This window comes from Atractosteus spatula, chromosome 9 (assembly GCF_055471065.1).
Source record: "Atractosteus spatula isolate fAtrSpa1 chromosome 9, fAtrSpa1.hap1, whole genome shotgun sequence".
Classification (NCBI taxonomy): domain Eukaryota; kingdom Metazoa; phylum Chordata; class Actinopteri; order Semionotiformes; family Lepisosteidae; genus Atractosteus; species Atractosteus spatula.
Window position 1 is genome coordinate 48,729,488 of NC_142714.1, and position 25,415 is coordinate 48,754,902.

Sequence of the window (25,415 nt, forward strand, 5' to 3'; positions counted from 1 at the left end):
GTCACTGGATCATGTGACAAAAATATCTAGCTTGCGAGTGGAGAGTGTCCTTTGAGGGAACAAGTCATTTTTATAATAAAAATGTATCTTAAATTGCATTTATTCATATAACAGGAACAAGGAAGATGGTCCATACCGAATATAAAAACATTTTTCACTCCAACGTCTGTTGAAATAGCAAAGTGGTATATTTTCGCGTGTCCTTTTGAAAACTCCCGAGATATTTAACGCTCTTTCTTAAAATACGATTGAGATCTACACGCTGGGTCTTCAGCTCATTCATATCCTCTGCATAGTTCCTATTGGGAAAGTCTTGAAACAGTGTTTGGCTTTGAGTTACTTTCTACAATCAATGAGACACTGGTCATTATTCAGCAGCCAGAATCCTGACCAGGTCTAGTGCAAGTGTTCACATTACTCCTATCCTGGAGTCCTTGCACTGGCTTCCGGTCAAATTCCGCGTAGACTTTAAAATCCTCATGCTCACCTATAAGGCTTTACATGGCTTGGCACCTCAATACCTGTCTGAACTTTTATCGCCCTACTCCCCACCTCGCAACCTCCGCTCTTCAAATTCTGCCCTCCTTACTGTCCCCCAAGCCCGTCTACATTGTATGGGCGACAGGGCCTTCTCCTGCTATGCCCCCAAGCTCTGGAACTCTTTGCCCAAGGATATTAGAGAGTCACCTTCTCTAAACTCCTTCAAATCCAGACTCAAAACCCTCTTCCTCAGAAAAGCCTTTACTTAACTGGTTCCATTCTTCACCCCTCTGCTCTTCTTAATACCACCTTCCACGGTCTCCTCTATTGTTATTGTTGTATTGTTGTAATTATAATTGTGTCCTATCTTGTGAAATCTTCTTATTTATTGTTGTAGTCTTCTTATTTATTGTTATTGTCATCCTGTAAAGCGCTTTGAGAAGCCACCTTTAAAGGCGCTATATAAAATAAAGTTTATTATTATTATTATTATAGAAGAGCCGTTTGCGGAATCTGTATAATGCGTAGATACTAAAATTATTAAAAAATAAAAATTTGAAAAATGCTAAAGCAAGGAAAACATTTGATATATGTAAAAAATATTATTTGGTCACGTAAATAATTTTCTTCATTACCTGTGGCAAAATGTTGTTTTTTCTGTTTATGTGTTTTTTCTCTTTTATTTGTTTCTGCTCCTCTAGTTGTATTTGTAAATTCTTTATACATTTAATTTTAAAAGTGCGTAGATACGTATCTGTCAAATAAAAGCTGAAAACCTAGAGCGTAGCAACTGATGCACAGGATCAAAGACACCATTTGTCCAAATTTAGCCAATTTAACTAAACACGTAGCAGTATAATACAAAAGAAAAGTATTCCCTGGGTTTCCTGTTTTCTACTGTTCTTATTGTGTTTCCCGTCACTTTGGGGGATGAAATTAACAGTTTCGCTTAAACGTGAGTTTATAAATGTTTATAAATAATTAAAACACCAGTTAAATCCACGCACGTGTCCTGTTGAGGGAGGATATGTGTTTCGTCAATGGGCAGGATCTGTCATGTCTGATCATTTCTCACGTCACATAAATTAGCAGTAACATAAATAAAGTAATAACTAGGCATATCTGACCGGTTTCAAAAACTTTGGCTACACTGAAACTGAATTTGTGTAATTGTTTCATTTCCGGTTTTACCTGGACAATAACCCAGTGCGCACATGGGGAAAAATATAGATTGAACTTCCGTTTGGAGACTTGCTCGTTAGGAGTCGTGACGCACTGACTCTACGGCTGATTTAAAAAATCACCCTTTCACATATTATGTCTACTTCAGTATCTGATCGGTATCTGTAATTCGCTCGCGCTCCATAAAACTTCCCAGCATTTCTCCTAATGAAGGCGGCTGTCGCGTGTGCGTGTTTGCGCCTCCGCCGATCACGGAACAGATAAAAGGGAGACCGCTGTTTGTGTGTTTTTAAATAGTATCTTGGTGTATTTAATGAGTTTGCTATAATGCAAAAAATGACTGCCAACACGTAAATGAAATAGGTTTCTAGGTGGACTATATCTAGTATCTAAATAGGGTATCTAAATCCACTTTGAACAACAGTCTGAACTATTATCGCCCTACTCCCCACCTCGCAACCTTCTCTCTTCTAATTCTGCCCTCCTTACTGTCCCCCAAGCCCGTCTACATTGTATGGGTGACAGGGCCTTCTCCTGCTATGCCCCCAAGCTCTGGAACTCTCTCCCCAAGGATATCAGAGAGTCACCTTCTCTAAACTCCTTCAAATCCAGACTCAAAACCCTCTTCTTCAGAAAAGCCTTTACTGAACTGGTTCCATTCTTCGCCCCTCTGCTTTTCTTAGTACCACCATCCACGGTCTCCTCTGTATATTGTAATTGTGTTTTATCTTGTGTATTCTTTTCATTTATTGTTGTTGTCATTCTGTAAAGCGCTTTGAGAAGCCACCTTTAAAGGCGCTATATAAAATAAAGTTTATTATTGTTATTACTACGAGAAAAACCACACGTCCCCCTGGCAACGCCACGTGCGCCTCTGGGCTGCGGACACAGATTTCCAGGGGGAGAGTGGGATAACCAAGACTCGCACCCGAACTTGCTGAGTGTGGGGACCCAGGACCTGAGAGAGGCTAGGGATTCACAGTGCACCCCTCCCTAAGAGCTGAGTCAGCCTTTCTAAAATTGAGCAGGAGAACAGTAACGCTGGTGTCTTGATGCTGGTTGGGTCTTCTCAGAGTTATGATAAATGATCCTTTCCCAGGTTCACGGCTTTGACATTATTTCACGGCTTGACAGAGCCTAAACTGTCCTGCTTGTCGCTCTATTATCCCTCCTATTGTTCCTGTTCTTCCTGCCTAAAAGACTCACAGTAATATCCCCATTCAGTTTCGGTGCAGGGACACAGTGCAAAGAAGTTTATTTTTCTTTTGACAAGAAAGTTGTTTGCGCCCATTCATAAACCAGGTGGCAAGATTACACATGGGAGACTCCACAGGACAGTTTTGTTTTTACTATTTACATCAATTTGAAAGGGAGAGATGGAGCATTTGACACTCCAGTCCGTGCCATTGACGGTCTTAAACCGAAGTAGTCCGAGGAGGGTTAAATAGGCAGCGTAACAAGGCAAGAAAGGGGTAAAACCCGAGGAAGCAGGAAGGTATTCTAGAGAAGCACAAACACCTGCAGAATATGCTTTTAGTCCTGCTGCAATTACCAGCCCACAGATGTGCTCTGCTGATGCATATTGTTGTGTATGCTGTTTGATGAGCAGGTATTTCTCTGGCTTTCTATAAGGTAATGGATCACTGATACACCAACACACACAAATGCAGTGACATAAAATTTTCCAGACCTCTTACTGCATTGTGCTGCCAAACAGTACCTACCTGGGCATTCCACATCTAATTTCTAAACACTACCTCTCGTGCTGTAGTCTGAGGGCACCTGAAAGACATGCCTTTGGCGGGCTTGCTTAGAAGTTTTTGGCCATTTCGCAAACCTCTCTTTGTATATTTTGATAGCTATTAATAGAAGAACAGAACAAAGTGCAGAAGCAAAAGATGAAGTCAATTAGCGAAGTGTTTAACGTGACTGATGAACCCCGGTGAAAAAGCAAACACAGCCATCTGGTCTTTTCAGCCTGTGACGGTGCGGCTGGGCCGCAGGAGCAGTCGGAAAGCACAGCGTGCCAGCTGTTATCCCCAAATCCCGCTGTTTACTTGTGAAGCTCCAGGTCAGACGGCAGGACGGGAGTAGAAACTAAAGGAAACGCCTGTTTTTTTTCCAGGAATATGTCCAGCTCAGACACCCCCTTGCCATCGGCGGGTGTACCCCTGGTGCCCTTGCTCAGGAGGGGTTAAACAGAGCCCTGTGCACTGGCGTGTCCTTCCCCGGGCGCGTCGCAGTGCACTGTGGGAACAGGAGTGTGACTGAGCTCTGTGGTCCCAGTGGCCGACGGTGCCTGGCGCCTCCCGGTGGCGATGGCGGCAGCGGCGGGCGAGATCCTGCCCTTGACCGTCGCAAAGAGCACGCCGAGCTGCTGCCTCACCTCCCTCTGCCAGCAGGCGTAAACCAGGGGGTTGATGAGGGAGTTGGAGAGCCCCAGCAGCCAAAGGTAGTTCTCGATGACGTGGTAGAGCCGGCAGTCCTGGCAGAGAGCCTGCACCGTGCTGGCCACGAAGAAGGGGGACCAGGAGAGGGTGAAGCAGCCGACCAGGAGGGCCACGGTCTGCAGGGCCTTCATGTGGCCCGTGAAGTGGCCGGGCTGCGGCAGGCGGGAGCCGGCCAGCCTGGCCCGGCGGATCTGGCGCTGGTGGGCGCAGGCGACCTTGAGGATGTCGCAGTAGAAGTAGATGAAGACAGAGAGCACCGGGAAGAAGCCCGCGCAGAAAACCACGATCATGCCCTGGGGCCGGATCACCGAGAAGAAGGTGCAGAAGCCTTTGTAGTCGCTCTGCTGCAGCTCGCGCACCATCCCGGGCAGGAAGCCCACCAGGAAGGAGACGAGCCACAGCGCCACCAGGGCGCCCACGGCCGTGCGCGGGCCCGTGAGCTGGGAGTAGCGCAGGGGCAGCTTGATGGCCAGGTAGCGGTCCAGCGAGATGAGGAACATGGTGAGGATGGAGGCCGCGGAGGGGGAGGTGACGCAGGCCATGCGCAGGAGGCAGCTGGTCTTGTGGGTGGAGGAGGAGTGGGCGCTGATCACTTCGGTGGCGATGCCCGGGATGGCGAGCCCCACCAGCGTGTCGGCCAGCGCCAGGTTGAGCACGAAGACCCAGCTCTGGCTGCCCTTCTTGCGGATGAGCAGCAGGACGGCGGCGCCCACCAGCACGTTGGTAGCGATGATGAGCACCGAGCTGATGCTCAGGATCCAGCCTAAGAGCTCAGCGTCCATGCTTGGAGATCTACCCCTGGCACTGCCCTTGCTCTGGCAGGAGGGTTAGCAGGAGGAGGCCTGTCCCGTGCTCTGTGTGTCCTGGGTGACAGACATGGTTTGCTGTCCACCCTGTGTGCATCTGGGGTGCCAGTCTACAGACGCAAGCTAGTTGCAGCCTTAGTGCTCCATCCACAGAGGCATCGAGCAGCTCTACACATGCACAGCCCACACAGAGCTCTCTTATCTGTCCTCCAGCCCTCTCTCACTCGCCCTCCCTCTCTCTACCCTTTACCTCCTTCCTTGGAGTGCGCTGCTCCACACTCCCCCAAGAACAGGAGTCGCCAAGAGCATGAAAAAAACTGTAAAATAAATAAACGGGCGCGGTTTCGTAAGCTTTTGCATAAGGTGCCCCCCCCCCAGGATAAAGAGGTTTTGATTTGGAGCAGTGTCCGGGGCAGAAAAGCAACGTCTGCAACTGGAGCCGATGTTGAAATGCGTAAGGATCGCGCGTCAAAAGGCGAAAACAAGCGAAATGACCGCAAAAGACAGTGTGAGCACCCAGGCACCAGTCCTGGAAAAAAACGGAAGAGCATTTCCCTCCAGCCAATGCTCTGATCTTCCTGTTTCCACAGCCCTGTCCGTATGCAGAGCCAGCTGTGGTCTTTCAGTCTTTCACCCCTTTTCAGTCTGGAATCTGGCTGAATTCCCATTCCCATCAGTGCAGCCTGGGATAAAGGACACTCCGGAAGGAAAAGTCATCTTCCTAGAGGATTCCGTGTGGTGTATGCCTTAAAAACACAAACAAACAATTTTAAAGAAAATTGTATATCTATACTTAGAAAAAAAGTATCCATCAACTGTTCTTTGAACTCAGTTGTCATTTTTCCTCATTACTTTATTCCTCTTTTTTACATTTCTTTTCATCCAGTTCGATGTCTGTTTTGTTTTCCGGGCAGGCAGATGTTCTCCCTGGTATGAAGAGTCCAAGCAACACATTTCAAAGTTCTATCTGCTGCGTTCACACCGACAGAGCTGTCTTTGCATCAGTGAGAGGAAATCCAACGACGATTGCTAGTACTTTCGCAAACAACACTGAGGCACACTCCTAGATATTGATGTGGGTAAAGGGAACCATTTCTGAAAGAAGCATCTCACTTGTTGTGCTTCGGTCATATAATAGTGTTCAGTAATACACACGTCCACAGTCAGAAAGAGTGGTAGTACTTGGGATAACTTCTCCTCATGTTCATAACACAGGAAACAGGGCTTGTTTGATGGAGAAGGTAACATTGCTCCCTACTGCAACACAGATAGTATGGAATTATGCCTCAGCATAAAATGCCCACTGCCTGGGATTCTACACTGTCTGGCTCTGGAGTCAGACTTGCTCTTGGAAGTCTGGAATAAGTTTCCCTTTCAAGAAACCCCTGAATAAGATCTTGGGATCCATTAGCTACTATCAAACAGGTAAGTTTAGATCAGCCCCTGTGTTTTTCTGTGCTGTTTGATTGGCTGGGAACACCAAGAAAATGTGGCTTCTGTTCACCATTCTTTGAGAAATCTGAATTGTACCTTATTCGAAAAACGAAATGATTTGCTCTCACAAAACGAGAAATCATGCAAACATCCATGACCTCCGTAGTTTATTTATTGATACTGTAAGAGTTCTCTTGTGCATTTTAAAAATGTCTGCATTCAGAAATGCAGCTGAAGAATTTCGAATTAAGAGCAGCGGTGTTTGAAGCCTGTTTCTGCTGCCCTAAAAACAAAAAGTCAGCTTCTATCCTGTCCCTTAAAAGCAGGCACTTTCAGCCAGCAACTCTGTGCTCATGGTAAAATTCCATTCAGCTCCAATGTGCTGAGCCCCCCCAAAAAACCCATGTCCCAGCGGTCTGAGATAAAAACAGGCCGCTCCGCACGGACAGTGAAAAAACAAAACCGGGATCGCAGGCTGGTCTCCTGATAGGCACGGTCGGAATGTTATTCAGCAGCTGCCAGAGTTTTCAGCGCTATTCTTCTGCCCCCCCCCTCCTGTGTCAGCACTAACTGCGGCCCCTGCCCTCGGCCACTCGCACTGCAGCCACGCCACGCCGCGCCCCACCTGCCGCCCGGAGCACCGCCACACACACCTGGGACCCCCCCAAGCAAGCGCGCGGCTCTTCCTGGGCATCCCGCGAGGGGGTGGGGGAGGGGATCAGGCCGGTCCGGAAGCCCGTGATCCGTGGGCGGAAGATGTCCCTCAGGAGGAGACTGCTCTCGGCCCTGCTCTGCTGCGTGTACTGCCTGGCCTCGCTGTTCTGCCTGCACCCTGACCGCCGCAACTGTGCCTCTCTGGGGGCTCGGTGAGTGTGTGTGTGTGAGATACTGCGTGCTCGGGACTTGGGGACTTTCTCATCTTGTGTAAATGCCTTGCAACCCCGTTCATCATCATCAGTTAGGAAATAGAAGTAGACGTATAAACATACAGGGAAAAGGCCGAATGGGGAGCAGGGTCAGCAAAGGAACAAGTAAAAGTTAATTCCAGGCCGAAAAGCAGGAAGGGGAAACGCAGTGTTGCAGCTGTTGAGTCTTCTTCAGGTGTGAACTTCAGGTGAGAAGAGCCAAAACAGTCGTGTTTCTTCTTTCTGTATATCAGTGTGGAATTAACCTTTCCTTGTATAGGTACAGAGTGCACAGCGCTACAGTCTTGGGCTGACTCTCCCTCTGGGGTGGGTCCTGTCCTGTCCTGTGGGGGACGGGCTGACTCTCCCTCTGGGGTGGGTCCTGTCCTGTCCTGTCCTGTGGGGGACGGGCTGACTATCAGGGTGGGTCCTGTCCTGTCCTGTGGGGGACGGGCTGACTCTCCAGGGTGGGTCCTGTCCTGTGGGGGACGGGCTGACTCTCCAGGGTGGGTCCTGTCCTGTCCTGTGGGGGACGGGCTGACTCTCCCTCTGGGGTGGGTCCTGTCCTGTCCTGTGGGGGATGGGCTGACTCTCCCTCTGGGGTGGGTCCTGTCCTGTCCTGTGGGGGACGGGCTGACTCTCCCTCTGGGGTGGGTCCTGTCCTGTCCTGTGGGGGATGGGCTGACTCTCCCTCTGGGGTGGGTCCTGTCCTGTCCTGTGGGGGACGGGCTGACTATCAGGGTGGGTCCTGTCCTGTCCTGTGGGGGACAGGCTGACTCTCCAGGGTGGGTCCTGTCCTGTGGGGGATGGGCTGACTCTCCAGGGTGGGTCCTGTCCTGTGGGGGACAGGCTGACTCTCCAGGGTGGGTCCTGTCCTGTGCCCTTTGCTTCCTGGATAGGTTCTGGGTTGATTGACCCTCACCAGGAATCTCTGAAATGTTTGATTATGGGTGGGTTAATCATTAAAGCACACAAAATGAAGCAGTGAAGGAGGGAAACTAGATTAGCAGTGGTCGTTTTCAAAAGCTATTTAGAAAACCTGCTCACCTGGGTACTGGGAGGCTGGCTGAGCTACACGGAAGTGTGATGTAGTAATCTCCAGGAGGTTATATCAATCAGCTTCCCAGTACCCAAGTGAGCAGGTTTTCGAAATAGCTTTTGAAAATGATTAACCCATCCATAATCAAAAACGTCAGAGATTCCTGGTGAGGGTCACTCAACCCTGGGCCATTTCCTCCTTCTGCTATTTCAGCTTTCCTATAGCAAACCCTAAATGGGTTTTCCGTACAAAGTTATATTTCTGAAAAGGGCCTCTGGAAAATTTTAATCTGGTTTAAATTATAACCCCCCCCCCCCACACACACACACACCTTTTTTCTTTTGTAGGAATCTGGTGTCTGTTGCTCAGCAGCTGTATGAGAGAGCTCTGAGACTCCTGCGCACAGCCCTGTGAACCTTGTGCCGCCCCCCGTGACGTCATCCAGATGTGTGCCCCGCCCACACCCCTGGAGAAGGCGTGTCCTGGATACAGCGGTTTTCACCTGCTCAGGAAGATCTCTCGCATTACCGGATGAGGACTCTTCATATTTCATCATCTGTTCTGTTAGCCTGGCTTTTATCTTGACGACTTTCTTTTTTTGAAATTCACGTGATCTGCAATGGTGAAGCATCACTCATCTAACTGCTTAAAGGATAAATTCATGTGATCCTAAAACTTGCTTGTAATGCAGCGCATATGATTCCTATATAAAGAAACTTGCTTTTTGGGTGACCTCATTTCTGAAGTTTTATTATTATTCATGGTACCGTATTGTACTGTTCATTTTCACTTCCTTGCTTCGCTCAGCGACGACTCCACTGTGACCCCGTGTGGCTATTTGGTGAATAATCGGACGAGTTGTGTTGCACTGGAATTAAACGAGGCTTTTAAACCCAGCTCTTGGAAGACTAGGTTTCTACCCTGAGAAGTCAATTAAACGATTAAACTAACCCCTTTCTACATGAGACATATATGGGATTTTTCATTGTATTTTGCAATTGATTACATGAGACAGTCAGTCCGTTAACAGTACAATTCACTTCGCAGCCTGGGTAAGATCAGAAGATAAGAAAGTTGGTAAAATGAGATTTTCTGACCCACTTTGGGTGGAACAAAAAGCAGCAGTTAGCAGGCCGTCGAGGGTCTCAGAGTGAGATGACCACATTAAGCGAATTTGCGGGTGGGAGGGACGCGTGTCTCCTCCTCACAGCCAGATATGACATGATCCTAGACAAGATGCAATGTTATTATTTAAATTAAATGCTGTTCGAGGCTTCTTCAGTGGAAACATGCAGATCCGCTCTTTAGGGTAAGATTACTGACAGTGTAAATGACTGTGAAAGAATCTGTCAGGTTTTACACTGTTCTCAAAGCCTTTCATCTCCTTGAATCACATTCAGTCATGTTGTAACTTGAATCGCACAAAAACGTGATGACGGAGGTGAATATTTGCATACAATTCTGAATCAGAATCAAAGGTCATCAAACACGCCTTTTTGGAAAAAAGAAACTGACCTAACTTGATGTGTTTGTTCTTTATGCAATAATGACAACTCGACTTCCCTCTCAAGTTCTTTGCTCAGTGCCAACTTGACAATGAACTGTATCTGACACTAGGACTGTTGCTGTGGTGGTTTTAATTAATTAGGATTAATTCATGCCAAATTCATGCTAAGCAGATGCCCCTCTCCAGGGCGATATAAGATAAGATCACTTTATTAGCCCTATACAATTTCTTGCATCACAAATTTCTTTTTTTGTAAACCTCAGCTTGCTCTCCATGAGACACAGACAGGGAGAGAAACTTGGGGTCAGAGCACAGGGTCAGACTTTGGACAGCACCCCTGGAGCAGCTGCAGTTAAGGACCTTGCTCAGGGCTCTGCCAGCTGCGGGATTTGAACCGGCAACCTTCCAGCCACAGAACACAAATGAAACGTACTCATCCTCATCCAATACATATAGGACTTTGGAATGTTGTTAAATAGGAAAGGTGGCACCTGTAGAGAGAAATAATGGAAGAAGGTTGAGGAGACGTTGAGCACAACTCTGTGTCCTGATGTTGTCCCAAACGGCATTCTTGAAATATTTTTTTTGACGCAGGACTGACCAAAGAAACACATTAAATGAGAGCCAGAACAGAAAACAAATCAATTAAGTCACCAATTAGCAGCACTCCCCCAGGAGTGGAGTTGGGTAGCGCCGAGACAGAATCCAAAACAACCATCCACCTTCTGAGCCAGTGCATTTGAAACATTTCTTTCACTTTATTGCAATCTTAACACCACAAGTCCACCTTCTCGTAGGTCATAGGACAAGACTGCCATTTTTAAAACGTCCAATATTATGTCTTCAAAACAACACAAAAGAAGAACTTTGTCATTTCTTTACAAATACACTGTGGGGACAAATGCAGAAAACGCAGGCAACAGGTAACTGGACAGGTCTTCTGTCTTAGAAGAATTCTCCCTAATATAGATAGAGAGATAAGACTTTATTGATCCTGAAGGGAAATTGAGGAGAAGATAGATAAACACAGAGAAGTCTCTTTGTTATTGAAGATTTAGATGTGTTTGATATCGGGAAAAGGGCATGGTGAAGAACTGTACAGTTGCTACATACATACGTGAATAAATAAAGCCATATCTAACAGTTCTTATCTGTACGCTAATTTCTTGACTTCCATGGCAAGAGAGTGTGACGTCATCCCCATTCCTGCCGGGAGCTTCCGGCGGTGCAGTTCCTGTTTCTGCGCGCTTTTAGGTACATGGATAGCCGATGTAACCCCCCCTTTTAAGTGAACTGTGATTGTTCTTGTTACTATGGGGAGTATAATAAAATAGCCTGACTTAAGTGAACGAGAATCCCCCGGACAACGCAGGTAGGGATTTATTACAACGTAAAACGCCCGTTTTGCCTGGTCTACTCACCTTCTCACGTCTTAAAAGTACCTTCCGGCACCAGCGGGCGTGCGTGCGGGCGTCGCTTTTACAGTGCGAACTGTTCTGTCCTTCGCCTTGCAAGGTAACGTATGTTGCAATAAAGTTTCTAATCTCAGACTCTGGAAAACGAACTTGCTGGGACTGACGAATCTCGGCAAACCTGGACACACCGGGAGCTCTTGCAGACACTATTAATACAGCAGTCTGGCATTTGGGGAGTAGGCGGCCCCCGACTCCCTCTGGACCAACCACTAGCAGGCAAAATGAGATTGACAGACGCCTTGGCCAATAGCGTTTGAGACAGTTTACGATGGCGTTTACATGATATGTTGAAGCCGCTACAGTACAGCATTTTCAGCATTTAGTGATGCAGCAGATGTTGCCCGGTGCTTACAGAGTGGAGAGCGCTATGCTGTTTTTTGTGCGGCTCAAAACCTTCATTTATCTGTACTCGGGGGGCTTGTTGATTTTAGCAGGTCTTCACCAGACAGAGGCGGCTAGCACAGAGATGGCCAACCTGAACTGGAAGCCGTTCATTTACGGAGGTCTGGCCTCGATCGTCGCGGAGTTTGGTAAGATCTCGACGTGAAATGACGCGCCAGGGTCAGGGACTGCAGAATCGCACGATCTCCTTAACTAAACCGCGGCCGTGTGCGCCAGAGATCTTGCTGCGATCCTCTTTCCCCCTCTCTCCCCCCTTAGTCCCTTTCCTGCAGCGAGCGCAGAGAGGGCTTGATTAGTACAGACAAGGCAAATACTGTCGCGGAAAGCTCAATGCAGACGCGCCGGCAGTGTTAATAATGCTGTTGCGTGGTATTCGAGCTCTCTGGTTACTAGCCTATGAGATTCCCGCTGGATTAGATGGGAACTCTACCAGGCAGGTTATTGCCTTCTTCTTGCTATAGACCAGCAGGATGATGATCCACCCAAAGTGTGACATAGCTGGTCCAGTTATTTACTCAACGTCATAATTGTTAAGTCTTCTAACCAAGCATGAAGGTGTTTTATAGGCGACTGTATTTTTACAGAATAGCATTCTTTCAGTAATCAACTCCAAAAGACCTTAAGAAGAACCCTTCACGCGTCTAATTGGGGGAAAAAAAACAATTAGGCTAATTGTTTAATTGACGGCCTGGGTTGGACAACAAACCAGAAGAAGCCAGCCCCTCCAGGAATGGAGTTTGACACCCCTGCTGCGCAGTTTAGGAGCCCAACCCAAGTCTTTGAGGGGTGTGAAAACAGCAGGTGATCTAGGCCTCGTTAAATCTCGTGGGAGTGTGGAACTGGCTGCCCAGCCAGCACCCAGGTTTCTTGCAGTAAACAGCTGGATGAGAAACAGCTGGATGAGATCCCTAGTCCAATTGAGAATTCGTGTCCAATCGAGCTCGATGGTCCGGATTGTTAGCAATAGCTGGGCTGATGTGAACGGTGTTAAACTGGCCCCCGCGGATCTAACGGTGGTCTTGATGAAGTCGTTAAGGTCCGAGGTGGAACAAGAGCGTGGAGTCGTTTCGTCCCTCCGGGGCTGGGGGTGTGCACTGCTGCTGGGGGGTAATGCTGGTGCAGTAATACTGTACATTTACCTGGGATTTAACTAGTCTGAGGAGTGTGTGAGGTCTAGCTGGAAGTGTTGCAGACCCAGCATTCACACAGTCAGTAAACAGGATAAGAGGGCACCAGTGGAAACCATGTGGAACAGCATTTAAAACTGAGAACCTGAGACTCTTCTTTACACAAAGGGTGGTGGGAGTATGGAACCGATTAGCCAACCATGTCGTTGAAGCCGATATCCTGGCTTCTTTCAAAAAAAACGACTGGATGAGAGCTTTAGGTCAATTAAGTGCTCGCTACCATACAAGCTACATGGGGAGAATGGCCAGCTCTCGTTTTATTTGTACCTGTTCTTGACCTCTTGCTGTTCCTGCTCCAGGTGGTTGAAGTGTAGCGCTCTGTTGTGGCCGGGTTATCTCATGTGTGTGCCACGGAGCTGCTCCAACAGCGGCAAGCAAGAGCCACTGGCCAGGGAGATAAGACTCCCGCTGCATGGCGTTTTAATCCACGTCGGGATTTGCCAGATCCGGGCGCCTGCCTCGGCCGTTTCTGCTGCTGCTCTGCTCTGATGGTTTGATGGATCAGCCGGTGGCGGGTGGGGTTTTTCAGGCACCTTCCCGATCGACCTGACGAAGACGCGGCTACAGGTGCAGGGCCAGTCCCACTACACGGAGGTGCGCTACAGGGGGATGTTCCACGCCCTGCTGCGGATCGGGCGCGAGGAGGGCGTGCGCACACTCTACTCCGGGTGAGTGTCCGGGCTCGGCGTGGGCAAGTTGGAGAAAACTGTTGAGAGCTCCTTGGACTGCACGGAGATCAGATCAGTCAGTACGCAAGGAAATAAACACAGATCGTTCACTGGGAGGATTGATAGGAAAACTAAAACTCAGATACTTTGGCCATGTAATGTGAAGACAGGATTCACTGGAGAAGACCCTGATGCTGGGAAAGATTGAAGGGAGAAGGGGAGGGGGGTGGCAGAGGTTAAGATGGATAGATAGTTGTCCTGAAGTAATGAATGTGAATTTGCAAGAGCTCAGAGAAGCAGGTGTTGACAGACAGGCCTGGCATGCCAAGGTCCATGAGGTCATGAAGAGTCTGACTCGACTAAACGACTACACACACACACACACACACACACACACACACACACAGCTGGGCCGGGGTGTCTGTAGGGTTTCCCTTCGTGACTCCAGTCAGCTGGCGCTTGGCTCGACCGCTCCAGGTCACCGGCTTCTGCCAGCTGTCGAGATTCAGCAGCCTGAAAGAGTCCACAGGAACCCAGCGGCGATGGAACAGGGCGCCCTGCTTCAGATCTCTGCTGTTACCAAGGGTAACACACAGGTGTCTCCATTGGCACGTCACAAGACGACCAAGGAAAGCAGCCGAGCTGAGAAGCAGAGTAAGATTCACATGAGTTGCTGTACTGCAGATCTGCGTTGGGTCACGTACTGCAGTAAACAGTGTGGTGCATGTGCTTTAGGTCTGCAGACTGGGCCGTGTGTCTTACACCAGGCCTGTTTCCCCTTCTGTTTGAATGAGTTTCCAGTGTTATCGAACAGGCGGATTTCTCGGTGTGCTCGCCTGGTGCAGGGACGAGTCAGGCTGCATGGTTTCATTGTCGACCCTTTTCAGGATTTCTCCCGCTCTCCTGCGCCAGGCGTCGTACGGCACCATCAAGATCGGCACTTACCAGACCCTGAAGAGATTGTTCGTGACCCGTCCCGAAGGTTTGTCTTGATTTAAAAACAAATTGCAAGCACACCAAACTTTTTTTTGGGGGGGGGTGGATGGGTGGGTATGTTTTTATTTGTTTTCCTGCTTCTAGAAATTTTGCACTGTCAGTCAGCCAAAGGCGTCGCGCCACGAATTTCCGTGGAATCCCTGAGCGCGCAGGCGGGTCGCGGTGTTTAGACCGAAGTCAGGAATGTGCTGGGCTCCCATTCCCTCGGGTTCGACAGACAGGAGAGAGCTCCGCCTGTTTAACCCGCCTAGTACAGCACTGCAGCTATACATAGGGGTAGTAAAAGAGGAGTATTTTTAGTGTACTAGTTCACTTGTTGTGATGAAATCCTCCTGAAAGCTATAATCAAAGAATCAGGCAATTATTTTCACTGTGCAGTTCTTAAGTTCGCTAAACTAAAAACTTATTAAACACAATAGTCACTGTAAAATGCATCTTTTTTAAAATGCAAATTGTTTGAAACGTCTGTGCCTGCATGGAAATATTCATGCATCTTGAATGGCTCACAGTGGATTATCAGGGGGGTGTTAATTATAGTCTCCTCACGGAATAACAAAAGGAAATTTTCTCTTTTTTTTTCCGTAATAATGTTGTGCAGCCGAGTTCTGACCTTTCCTCCCTCCCACATCTCTTATTAAGCGCGGTATCATTCCCAGATCCCCGATTCACGAGCCGGGCCGTAAAAGTTGTCCCAGAGTAGCCAAGTCAGGAGTCCCGGTCCTGCACAGCTGTCTGTGTCCGTCTCGCGCTCGGCTTGCAGTCGCTGTTGCTTAGCAACCCAGAGACTTCAGCGTCAGCACATAGCAGAGCTTTGCTGGAGCTGGGAGAAGGGGGGAATCGGAGGGGAATTAGGAACAAAATATTTTTTTTGCATGAAGAAAAATAATGTGCGTCCATTCCGGTAAACAGGGGTTCAAATAATTCCTGCTCTGGCTGAACCAGACAGGCGCTTGCAGTCAGACATGTTACAGGACGGATTTGGGTCAGGTTTCATCGCTTAATAGCTTTGGGGCCTTTTTTCTGTGTTTTGGGATTTCTGATATTTTTAAAGATGTTAAAAATAGGATCTGCATAGGCTTAGGTTGCAATGTGTTTCTTTTAAGATTCCTTTCGGTTCCTTCTCTTACTTGCTGAAGCAGCCCAAGTGCAGGGCAGATCCCTGTATGAGCCGCCGGGCTTCATAAAGTAGTTCAGCTGCCTCAACTCTTGTGTGGAAACCACCAACTACAGACGGTAACTGCTTGGTGCGAGTTAATCCTTGTCCATTATCGGCTGAGATTTGATCCTGCAAATCTCCTTTTACAGATCAGATATTTGTTGTTTCTATTTTTGTGCTTTTGTTCTATGTGTTTTGTGTGTGTGTATTTGTACGTAAAACCGAGGTCCTGACTCTCTGTGGTCATTAAAAATCCCAGGGCGTTTCTCGAAAAGAGTAGGGGTGTAACCCCGGCGTCCTGGCCAAATTTCCCATTGGCCCTTACCAATCATGGTCTCCTAATAATCCCCATATATGAATTGGCTTCATCACTCTGCTCTCCTCCCCACTGAGAGCTGGTGTGTGGTGAGCATTCTGGCGCACTATGGCTGCCGTCGCATCATCCAGGTGGATGCTGCACATTGGTGGTGGTGGAGGAGAGTCCCCATTACCTGTAAAGCGCTTTGAGTGGAGTGTCCAGAAAAGCGCTATATAAGTGTAAGCAATTATTATTATTATTATTCATAAAAAAGGTGAGGAGGCACTCGGTTGTGCAACAGTAGAAGGTTTTGCAGGCTGCCAGTAGGTAGCGCTGCCTGCTCTGGTTTCCTGTATTTGTATCCAGCAGCTGTTAACATTAAGCAGACAGCAGCAGGATTATTTGAGCCCCTGTATATGAATGAATTAAAAAAAAAGATGATTCTATTTCTTTTGAACTTTTTTTTTTTAAAGACGAGAATGTGATGTTTGCTTCTGCACTCTGCATGCATTGCTGGGATGTGCCACTGTGTGTTGAATGCTTATTTTGATACAGGCTGGGTTTGCCTGGTGGTTGGGGACTGATTGCCCGTCCTCCTGCCAATAAGATCACCGCTTGGACCTCAGTAACTATTGGTCACTCATTGATCAAGGACAACTGTAACTATTGTTCCAAACTTGATCCATTTCCCTCCTGTGTCTCACCTCCTTCTGCTGTAGATTACGGATCAACTAGCGATAATATCATTTGCTGTCTTAACCACTGCTGTTATAATCATGAGAGGTCAAACCCTTGAATCCTTGTTTTGTAATGGACACTGTCCTGTTATGCACTGTTTTACAGTTAAATGTTAGTCAGTTTTGCATTGCATAGATGTTAGCCAATCCAAGCGCTGTACGGATTTGACATTTGTCTCTTTTTCAAAGGGATAATCCCCTTATTTTCTCTGTCTTTGTATCCTCACCATCAGTAATTCTGTAGTTCAGTGGCAGATGCTACTCAGGATACTGCATGGTTTTGTTTTAGAGATTTTTCTAACGAGTAATTTAGACTGAAGGATGTTTGCAGTATATGCCTGATATGTTTGTATATTTCTTTTCCTTTTTCTGTGTGCGAATGTCTTTGGGAGTGCGGGATCTGACTGTGTCAACCCCTCTGGTGTTTGCAGATGAGACGATGGTGATTAACGTGTTCTGTGGAGTGATTGCCGGAGTGATTTCGTCCTCTATAGCCAACCCCACAGATGTGCTCAAGGTAATGGCGTTTCGCAAGGCCTTAAAAAGAGAAATAGTGAGAGACAGCACCCCCTTGAGGGATGGAGGATTGCCTTGTGGCATTTCCAGCATGTGACTTTATGCTGCCTTTTGCATCCATTTATCCACTATCTGTAATCGCTTGACGGGGTCTAACCTGGCAGTGGTGGGGCACAAGGTAACACTACACCATCATGAGGATGACACGCACGCACGCACGCACTTTGGAGATGCCGGCTAACTAGTCAACATGCCTTTGGAAGACGGGATGAAACAGGAGCACTGTAGGGAAGAAAACACAATAACATGAGTGAGTTTTGAAGTAAATTACATGCTGGTGTTTGGATTGAAAGCCTGTAGCGGTACCCCATGACTGGATCTGGTAGACAGTGGGTGTCGAACAGGTACGCTGAGAATTGATCCCTCCTGCTGCTTCCCACAGAGGTGTAGGACAGGACAGGAACCTGGGGTGGTGCCTCTCGTCCTGAGCCAGACCTGCCAGTATATTCACACTGTAACAGTGTGGGAGGGGGAGGAGCCGTGGTGAACACCAGTAAAAGTCAACGCCCTGTCTGAGGGGGCGGAGTCATGGGTGTAAGGCAAGCGAAAACCCCCCGAAAAGGGAAAAACAAAAAGAAAAAAGCACTGCTTTGAACAGCGGTCCCTAATTAGCAGGTCCAGCCTGGGGGGGGGGGGGGGGAATAAAGAACCGCTTGGAATAGCGGTCTCCTGTCTGGACTGTCCCTATTTAGCAGAGTCCAGACTGGAAGAAAAGGAGTGCAGGACCAAAAACAAAAGAAACTCAACTTGCCCAGGTGAGTCCTCACAGTGGGAGGGGAGAAAACATGACCTTAACACTCTCGTCACGGTCCCCTCCAGGACTGCCGCAGGGCTGTCCTCCCCTTGCGGAGCTGGCCCTGCTCGTCCGGGGAGCTGCTCGGGGTCTTAAAGGGCCCTCACAGCTGCAGCTCGTCCTTAATGCTGAGGCAACGCGTTGCCCTTGATCCTGGGCTCCGCCTCCACACTGAACACGCCCCCGCATGATGCCACAATACAAACACACGGTGTGCGCCGTGCTGAGCTTTGGAAAGGCCCCACGCCTGCTGCCGGTACGACAGTTGTGAACTTGCTGGGAAAGTGGTTTCCGTGTCTGTAGTTTGACACCGCCAGCGCGGCGGTCTGCGGCGGGGAGGAAGCAGGCCTCCGTTGCCGTTGTCCTGACATTCGAGCGACCGGCTGCGGTGCCACCGTTCCAACCAGAGCGTCTTGTTTGCTCCCAGATCCGGATGCAGGCCCAGGGCAGCCTGCTGCAGGGCAGCATGATGGCGAACTTCATCGACATCTACCAGCAGGAGGGCACCCGCGGGCTGTGGAGGGTGAGTGAGAGAAAGCGCAGACTCGTCTTGGCCGTCGCCTCGGTATGGCGCGGGGCGAGGAGAGGACACTGACCCCCCGGCTTCTGTCCTCACGCAGGGGGTCATCCCCACGGCGCAGAGGGCAGCCATTGTGGTGGGGGTGGAGCTTCCTGTCTATGACATCACCAAGAAGCACCTGATCCTGTCCGGCCTCATGGGAGACACCATCTACACACACTTCGTGTGAGTCTGGGCCTGATGTTCCTTCCCTTCCGGTGATCGGTCAGGACGGTAGCTCTTCCGTTGGGAGGGGAGAGGAGGTGGACAGCTAGGGTAGCATTCAGTAAAGTGCCAGTTAACATGCCTTGACGCACAGACAAAGATGTTTTGTGATACCTTGCTAGTCATTTTGTTTTTAGGAGTACACAGGTCCTGTGTATTTGTTGCATTGCAATTCAGAGTTTGTGTAATTGTGTAATATGGAAATTGGAGTGTGCGAGCATCATACACAGTCTTCACAAATTATTTAACGTGTTTAAATACTGAATTGTTCCAAGCCTGGTGTACTATAAGAAAAGGGAGGACAAATGACCACCTCTCGTTTTCAGTCTGTCTTGCTTGTTTTTAGTAATTAATTCCATCAAGCCGTTTGTTAAAAGTTTCAACAGTGTGGCTAGAGAGTTTGTCCCAGAGTCCAGCAGTCCTTCCCATAAAGTAGCGCCACCTGTTTTCTATTTAAACTGTAAACTATTTAAGTTTAAACACTCTAGTTGAAATCATGGGTTTGGCACCGAGCGATCCAGTTCAGACACGCGCTGATGCTGCGTGACCTGTCTGTGTAGCGTTCTCTGCGAAAAGGAAGTTTGCATGCTGTGGTTGGTTGTATCTTCCATGGTGCTGCTGGCGTAAGCAGGTGTTTATGCTGCCGCCCTTGGCCGTGCCCCCTGCTGCAGATCCAGTTTCTCGTGCGGCCTGGCTGGAGCCCTGGCCTCCAACCCCGTGGACGTCGTTCGGACCCGAATGATGAACCAGCGCGTGCTGGCGGGGAACCATCTGTACAAGGGCACGCTGGACGGGCTGCTGCAGACCTGGAGGAACGAGGGCTTCTTCGCTCTCTACAAGGGCTTCTGGCCCAACTGGCTGCGGCTGGGGCCCTGGAACATCATCGTATCCTTTCTGAGCTCTGCTTCCCCACCCTCCTTTTTCCTCTTCTTCTCCGCCCCTTCTCCACAGCCCCGCCCCCTTTTCCTCCACACCCCGCCCCCTTTGCGCCCTTTTCCTCTTCTGCCCCACTCCTTCCCCGCCCCCTTTCTTTGCCCCACGCCCCTTTTCTCAGCTTCCCCGCCTCCTTTCTTTCTTTCTTTTTTCCGTTGCCCCATTTAATGGCACGCGTGCGCCACTGCTTCTGCAGCCTCTGTCCTTGACCAGAGCCCCAGTTCTTCATCACCTACGAGCAGCTGAAGAAACTGCCCTTGTAGCGGCCTGGACAAGGCCCCCACGCTCCGAGGAGTGCCGGGATGCCCTCCGGATCCCCTCGGAGGAGCCGTACGGCAGCGCCCGGGTTACCCACAATGCAGCACCCTGTGCGCGGACGCTTTCACACTCCCTCCATTCGGCATCCATCCTTTATCTATGTGCATATTTATTTAACTCTTTAAATATTTTTTAGCATTATTTTAAGACGTACTGAACCTCCTCTCTCTCCTCCCCATCCGTGCTTACGGCAGCTAAAATTCTGAAATACTGGAAGGGTCCGTAGTCGCTGGAAGTTAGGAAAACTGATGGAGTGCTTAGCAGCCGAGAGCACCGTTCACCAGCGGCGCTGTGTCCAGGAGGGAGAGAGGCGAACGAGGACGGAGTTTCAAACCGAGAGGCCTCTGATCCTCCCACCTCCAGTCTAGTTTGTGTGGAAGTGGTGTGTTTTTTTATCGCAAAACTTGAATTTTTTTGTTTTGTGCAGCTGTATCGCATGAATGTGCAGAGTTACAGGTCACATGGCTGTTACCGGGTGAGCCAGCTTACCCGTGGTGTTCGGCCGCTGTTAGGATCTCCGCCGTGCTGGAGCTGACGACAGCTGGAGCTGGCAGGCTGAGCAAGTGTGTGTTGTCCTCGTTATGTTACCGATGTGATGTGTGAGTCATCACACTGACAGCAGGAACAGGAGAAAGGTTACAGACAGGAGGAGGCCTTTTAACTCTTGGTGACGGATCCCAGGGTATCGGCTTCAACAGCATGGCTGGGCAGCTTGTTCCACACCCCCACTATTCCGCCTCCTGTTCCCGGGTTTTAAATGCGATTAAATGCGTTTTTAAATGCTGATAATACTGAAGAAGTCCAGAGCCTTGTGCTTTATCAACACCAGGAAGGAAGTTTGAAGATGGTGCTGGTCACCCAGGGGATACAGACAGTTGTAAGAACTTGGGAAAGTTTGTTGGGCCTGGGAGAAAGAGGAGAGGGTGACGGAGGAAAGCTTAGGTTAAGGTGAGAAAGCTCTGGCATGGGTCGTGGGAATTTTACAGCGTGGTGGTGTTGGGGTAGTGCTTCAGCTCTCCCCAGAAAGTGTGGGGATTTTGAAGGCGCCGCGGGAATTCCCTGTCAGAATTCGTGGTGCACATCGTGCTGTGGCGCACAAGGAATCTTTAGCTGTAGTGGATCCCAGCCTGGATCTCGTGGTTTCTAGCAGGAATTAATAGATCACAGATTGAATTTAATGATTTCTTGCAAATGCGATGGACTGGGATCCCATCCGGGAGGAGGCCTTCCGCCCATCGCTTGCTGGGATAGGCTCCGGCTCCCCCGCCACAACCCGGAACTGGAAGAAGTGGTTAAAAAATGGATGAATGGATTTCCTGCATTTACATAGCGTCTTTCATCCCGAAAGGAACCCAGACTTACAGGAAGTGATCGGTTTGAACCACCGCTGAAGAGCAGCACCACCTCAGTCATGCGCAGCATGTAATTGTGCCAGTATGTGCATCGCGGTGCCAGTGTGTGCCACACAAGATCAGGTGAACAGGTGCTGATATTGTAAAAGTGGAACTCGGGCAGGACACCGACATTGCAAACTTTGCTAGTACCAACAGCACCAAAGGATTGTTGATGACCAAATAGTCAGGACCTCAGTTTAATATTTCAGCAGTACCTAAAGGAGGAACCTCCTATAGCAGAGTGTCCCCACTTACCATACTGGGGCATCAAGGAAGAGCACCACGTACTGGTCACCAAGACCACTGACAGCAGTAATCTGGTTTTCCCCTTTTCCCTGGAGGTCTCTCATCCCAGCTCTGACCAGGCCCAGCCCAGCCCAGCCTGCTGAGCAGCTGTGATCTGATGAGATCAGGCTACAGGGCTACAAGATGTATCGGCTTATTTGCCCTTTAAAGTCTCTTATCATCAGACGCAAGGGAGCTCGTTTCAAACTTTGTTCGAGTGAGGCATATGCAAACACGAAATGCTGATGGCACCGTGACTCTTTACCAAAAACAGTCGAATGCTATTATTTTATTTCCAAATCCCAAGTTTGCATTTGTAAAGGTGCCACGTTTTGCACCCTGTGGACAGTCTGTTGTGGCACGATGTCTTTGGTGCAGCAGAGTGACACCAGAGGAAGTCTGGGTCACGTGTCACATCTGTCAACAGCCGACACCAGCGAACAGGAAGTCTGGGTCACGTGTTGCATCTGTCATCAGCATCAGTCTAGCTTTAGAATTGAACAGTTTGGCCAGGCTGAAGGCCCTTCATCAAAGGCTGAACAAGGCCTATATGAAAAAGCGCACATACACGAGATCATTCCTGCCATTTTGGGGACCAGCCCAGCCTTTATACTGCGGTGCATGCGAGACGTGAGAATTGTCGACGAGAGATGAGGTCAGGTGTTTCCCAAAACCTGTTGCATTGTTACATAGCACCTGTTTCAGTATAATTTCAGAACTGCATCGATGTAGGATGCAGGAGGCGTTTAGGTCCTTTAACGTTTTTGAGTGCCAAACTGTTGCTGTTGTTTCCTGATGGTGTTCAGATATCGTGTTCAAAAACGGTGAGCGTCACACTGTTACAGAATGGAGCCTTACTAGCTTTTCTTAACCGTCTTTAAAAAAAAACTGATTTCTCATGGCTTAAATTGTACCCTTAGGCCGTTCACAGTCTCCTGCAGAATTCCAGCGGCTGCCTGCTTTTGCATGGCAAATCCTTTTTCGTTCCCACGACAGTGACGTTGAGATAGGAAGAGGCTGTTGTCTCTTGAAAGGCACAGAGTGCAATGAAGAGCAGAACAGCTTATGAGGAAAACAGTATTGCAAAAAAAAAATCGTAGTGTTCCAGGGGTAAATTAGACTTATTGCAGACCAGGGTGACCCTACCAGCCCTGGTGTTGTAGAGCCTCAGCCCATGAGGGTTGGGGGTCACCCTGACTCCCCTGTTTCCAAAGAGTGGACATGCTCAAGAGCTGGTGGTCCATGAAGCAAGGAGGATGTTGAGTTTGGGGAGACTGGTTAATTGTCCGCAGCTGGAATGCTTTGATTCTTGAGGCCTAGCTGGTTTAGCAGTCGCCTGTAGAACCACTCCATAGTCAGGCCCCTGGGAAAGATGAGCAAATGTTTTCCCTATTTTTGTGTCTTTCCAGTTGCCCAGCTGTCTGAGCACGCCACTGAAGACGTCAGTTATTCAGTTCTATTATTTTATGTTATTCAAGCTGAAACTCTCATATCCTCACAGTTGACGCATTTCTGTTTGGAGGAGTGAGATCCACGTTCACCCCACCCAGCCAATATCAGTACGAGTGTTGGGATTGACGCACGTAACCCCGTTCTCATGCCCAAAGTCAACAGGTTTTGACATCTGGCAAGTTTTATTGAATCCAAGATTAATTCAAGAATCCCAGCCGCATCTGGGCTGTTTTTTTTTCAGCTTATGTGAATCAGGGCTGTGTGTTATTTTGCAGAAAGTCCTGTTGATGTCAGGGTTTTATTATTTGTCTCACAAAGGTGCAGAATTAATAATAATAATATTGTCTCCAGCTGTATGCTCACTGGCGTGCACTATTCTCTACGGACTGTTATACGTCTGAAGCATAAGACATGATTCTCCAAGTGTTAGTTTTTTATTTCAGTTTTTAGCAACGTAGGATTGTCTGAAAGCAAATTGCCCACCTCCATTAGATACTGCACCTGAAGAGGGTTCCACAGCTGCAACATTTTTGGACTTTCCAGTGTAAAGTTAACAAGTGCAAATGCACTTAACCTCCACTTGTTCCTCTGCAGCTAACAGCAATCCCACTCGTTCCTCTTTAGTATACGTTTGGTACTTGGAGTTAAACTCCTTGTTTTCTGGGTGAACCACTGTGGAGTTCCAGGCAATTCTCAGTTCTTCCAACTGGAATGTTGTGGAATGTGAGCGTGGAGACACAGGAAGTATTTGGAAAGGCAGGGGCTTCACAACAACGACAGAGGGGTACAGTGAACTACAAAAGTAATTAATACTTTTTTGTAGGAGCCAAATTTGAAATTGGCTCAGTGCAAGTCCAGTGTTTTGCGTTGCAGTTTAAGTACTTGAACACTTATAATTGCCTACCATGCTTTAAGTTACACAATCCAAGTTTTATTACTGTTATTACTACTGATATTATGCCGGTCGAATACTTTTGATGTTCAGTCATGGGTGATCTGTTAAATTAAAATGCATTTGCACTTTTGTGTTGTCCGTGATTGTCAAGTGTGTGGAGAACTGGAGATTTTTATCTTCCAACAAAAAAAAATCTGTAGTCCAATACCTTCAGCAGCAGTTGTGCTGTGAATGAAACAATAATCGGTCTCCCGCAAAAGGCAGGGTTGCACTTAATTGAATATGTGTAAATTGCCTTTCTGGAAATATTAATAAAAATAATTGGCTGTATTTTTTTCTGTATTGTTCTTTGTCTTCTGGGAAAGATTCACCTTTCTGCTGATTCCAGCAATGTTCTGTAACACTGGGCAATCAGGCAGACAGTGCCACCTGTATCTTAACAGCAGGCTTAGTTTGACACCTGCTTATCTTCCAAAATGCTGTGTCCATCAGTACTGGTCCCAAGAGGACAGGTGTACAGTAGCTAATCGTCATAGTTCATACTTTAATATTCTGAGGAAAAATTCACAGGTTCAGCCATTGGCCTTACTCTCTGCTTGCAGCTACAGAGATTTAAAATCTTGATCGATTCTCTGCCATGTCTGTGCGCTTGCCTCACAGGTGAATCTGATGGGACCACAGACTCCCATCGGTGACAGGACAGGACTAAGTCGCCTGTCTGCCCCCAGATGACGGCTTCCGTTCGAGTTCAGTTTTCAGCTCCGACCTACTTTCAGAAGTCGTAGTTCTTTTGATTCTCATCAAAATAAGCGTGTGCACGCTAATGAGTGAGCAATGCAATTATTACAGAGAACATTTTCATTGCAAATCGTGCAGAATAAGCACATTCTGGAGTTTTTTTTCCCCCTTCAGATCTTTCTCGGAGTCGGCGCCTGTTCCTTTAATGTTCTTTTGTCCTGTGCAGATGCTCTACCTGGCTCCTGTATGCGCCTTGTCTGCCACCCCTGGGGCGGCAGTGTGGCTCAGTGGTTAAGATTGTGGACTTGTCACCAGAAGGTTGTGGGTTCAAATGCTGGGTGCAACACTGCTGCTCTGTGAGCCAAAACCCTTCACTGAAATTCCTCTGGTAAATACTTGGCTGTATAAATGGGTGCACATGTAAACTGCTTTAAGTAATCACTTATTACGGCTGGCATGTGGGTCGGTTCTGGGGTTCTGCAGGTGATCAGAACCTCACAGCTGGCTCGGTCGAGAACTTCTATT

General features: G+C 48.3%; 2 protein-coding genes across 4 annotated transcripts; one reads left to right on the forward strand and one right to left on the reverse strand.

Moving 5' to 3' along the window:
* Positions 1–2,902: 2,902 nt before the first annotated feature.
* On the reverse strand, positions 2,903–6,304 carry LOC148828726 (glucose-dependent insulinotropic receptor). Its single transcript, XM_088925381.1, has one exon. The coding sequence runs from the start codon at positions 4,892–4,894 to the stop codon at positions 3,857–3,859; it is 1,038 nt and encodes a 345-aa protein (XP_088781507.1). The 5' UTR covers positions 4,895–6,304; the 3' UTR covers positions 2,903–3,856.
* Positions 6,305–11,180: 4,876 nt separating this feature from the next.
* slc25a14 (solute carrier family 25 member 14) lies at positions 11,181–24,482 on the forward strand. 3 transcript variants are annotated; one of them, XM_088925383.1, is made up of 9 exons: positions 11,181–11,318; positions 11,710–11,808; positions 13,397–13,535; positions 14,423–14,517; positions 17,154–17,239; positions 18,519–18,614; positions 18,712–18,836; positions 19,547–19,760; positions 20,030–24,482. In XM_088925383.1, exons 2-9 carry the CDS (start codon positions 11,745–11,747, stop codon positions 20,069–20,071), a joined length of 861 nt encoding a protein of 286 aa, XP_088781509.1. In that variant the 5' UTR covers positions 11,181–11,318; positions 11,710–11,744; the 3' UTR covers positions 20,072–24,482. The 3 variants fall into 3 exon arrangements, with proteins under 3 accessions (XP_088781509.1, XP_088781510.1, XP_088781508.1); XM_088925384.1 differs by having other exon boundaries at positions 11,253–11,318; positions 11,713–11,808; XM_088925382.1 differs by lacking the exon at positions 11,181–11,318 and having other exon boundaries at positions 11,534–11,808.
* The last annotated feature ends 933 nt before the right edge of the window (positions 24,483–25,415 follow it).

Coding starts and splice junctions, on each gene's coding strand:
- LOC148828726 (XM_088925381.1), bottom strand. CDS start 4,894: ATGGACGCTGAGCTCTTAGGCTGGATCCTGAGCATCAGCTCGGTGCTC.
- slc25a14 (XM_088925382.1), top strand. CDS start 11,604: ATGCAGCAGATGTTGCCCGGTGCTTACAGAGTGGAGAGCGCTATGCTG. Junction 13,536..14,422: donor GTGCGCACACTCTACTCCGG/GTGAGTGTCCGG, acceptor GACCCTTTTCAG/GATTTCTCCCGCTCTCCTGC. Junction 14,518..17,153: donor GTTCGTGACCCGTCCCGAAG/GTTTGTCTTGAT, acceptor TGGTGTTTGCAG/ATGAGACGATGGTGATTAAC.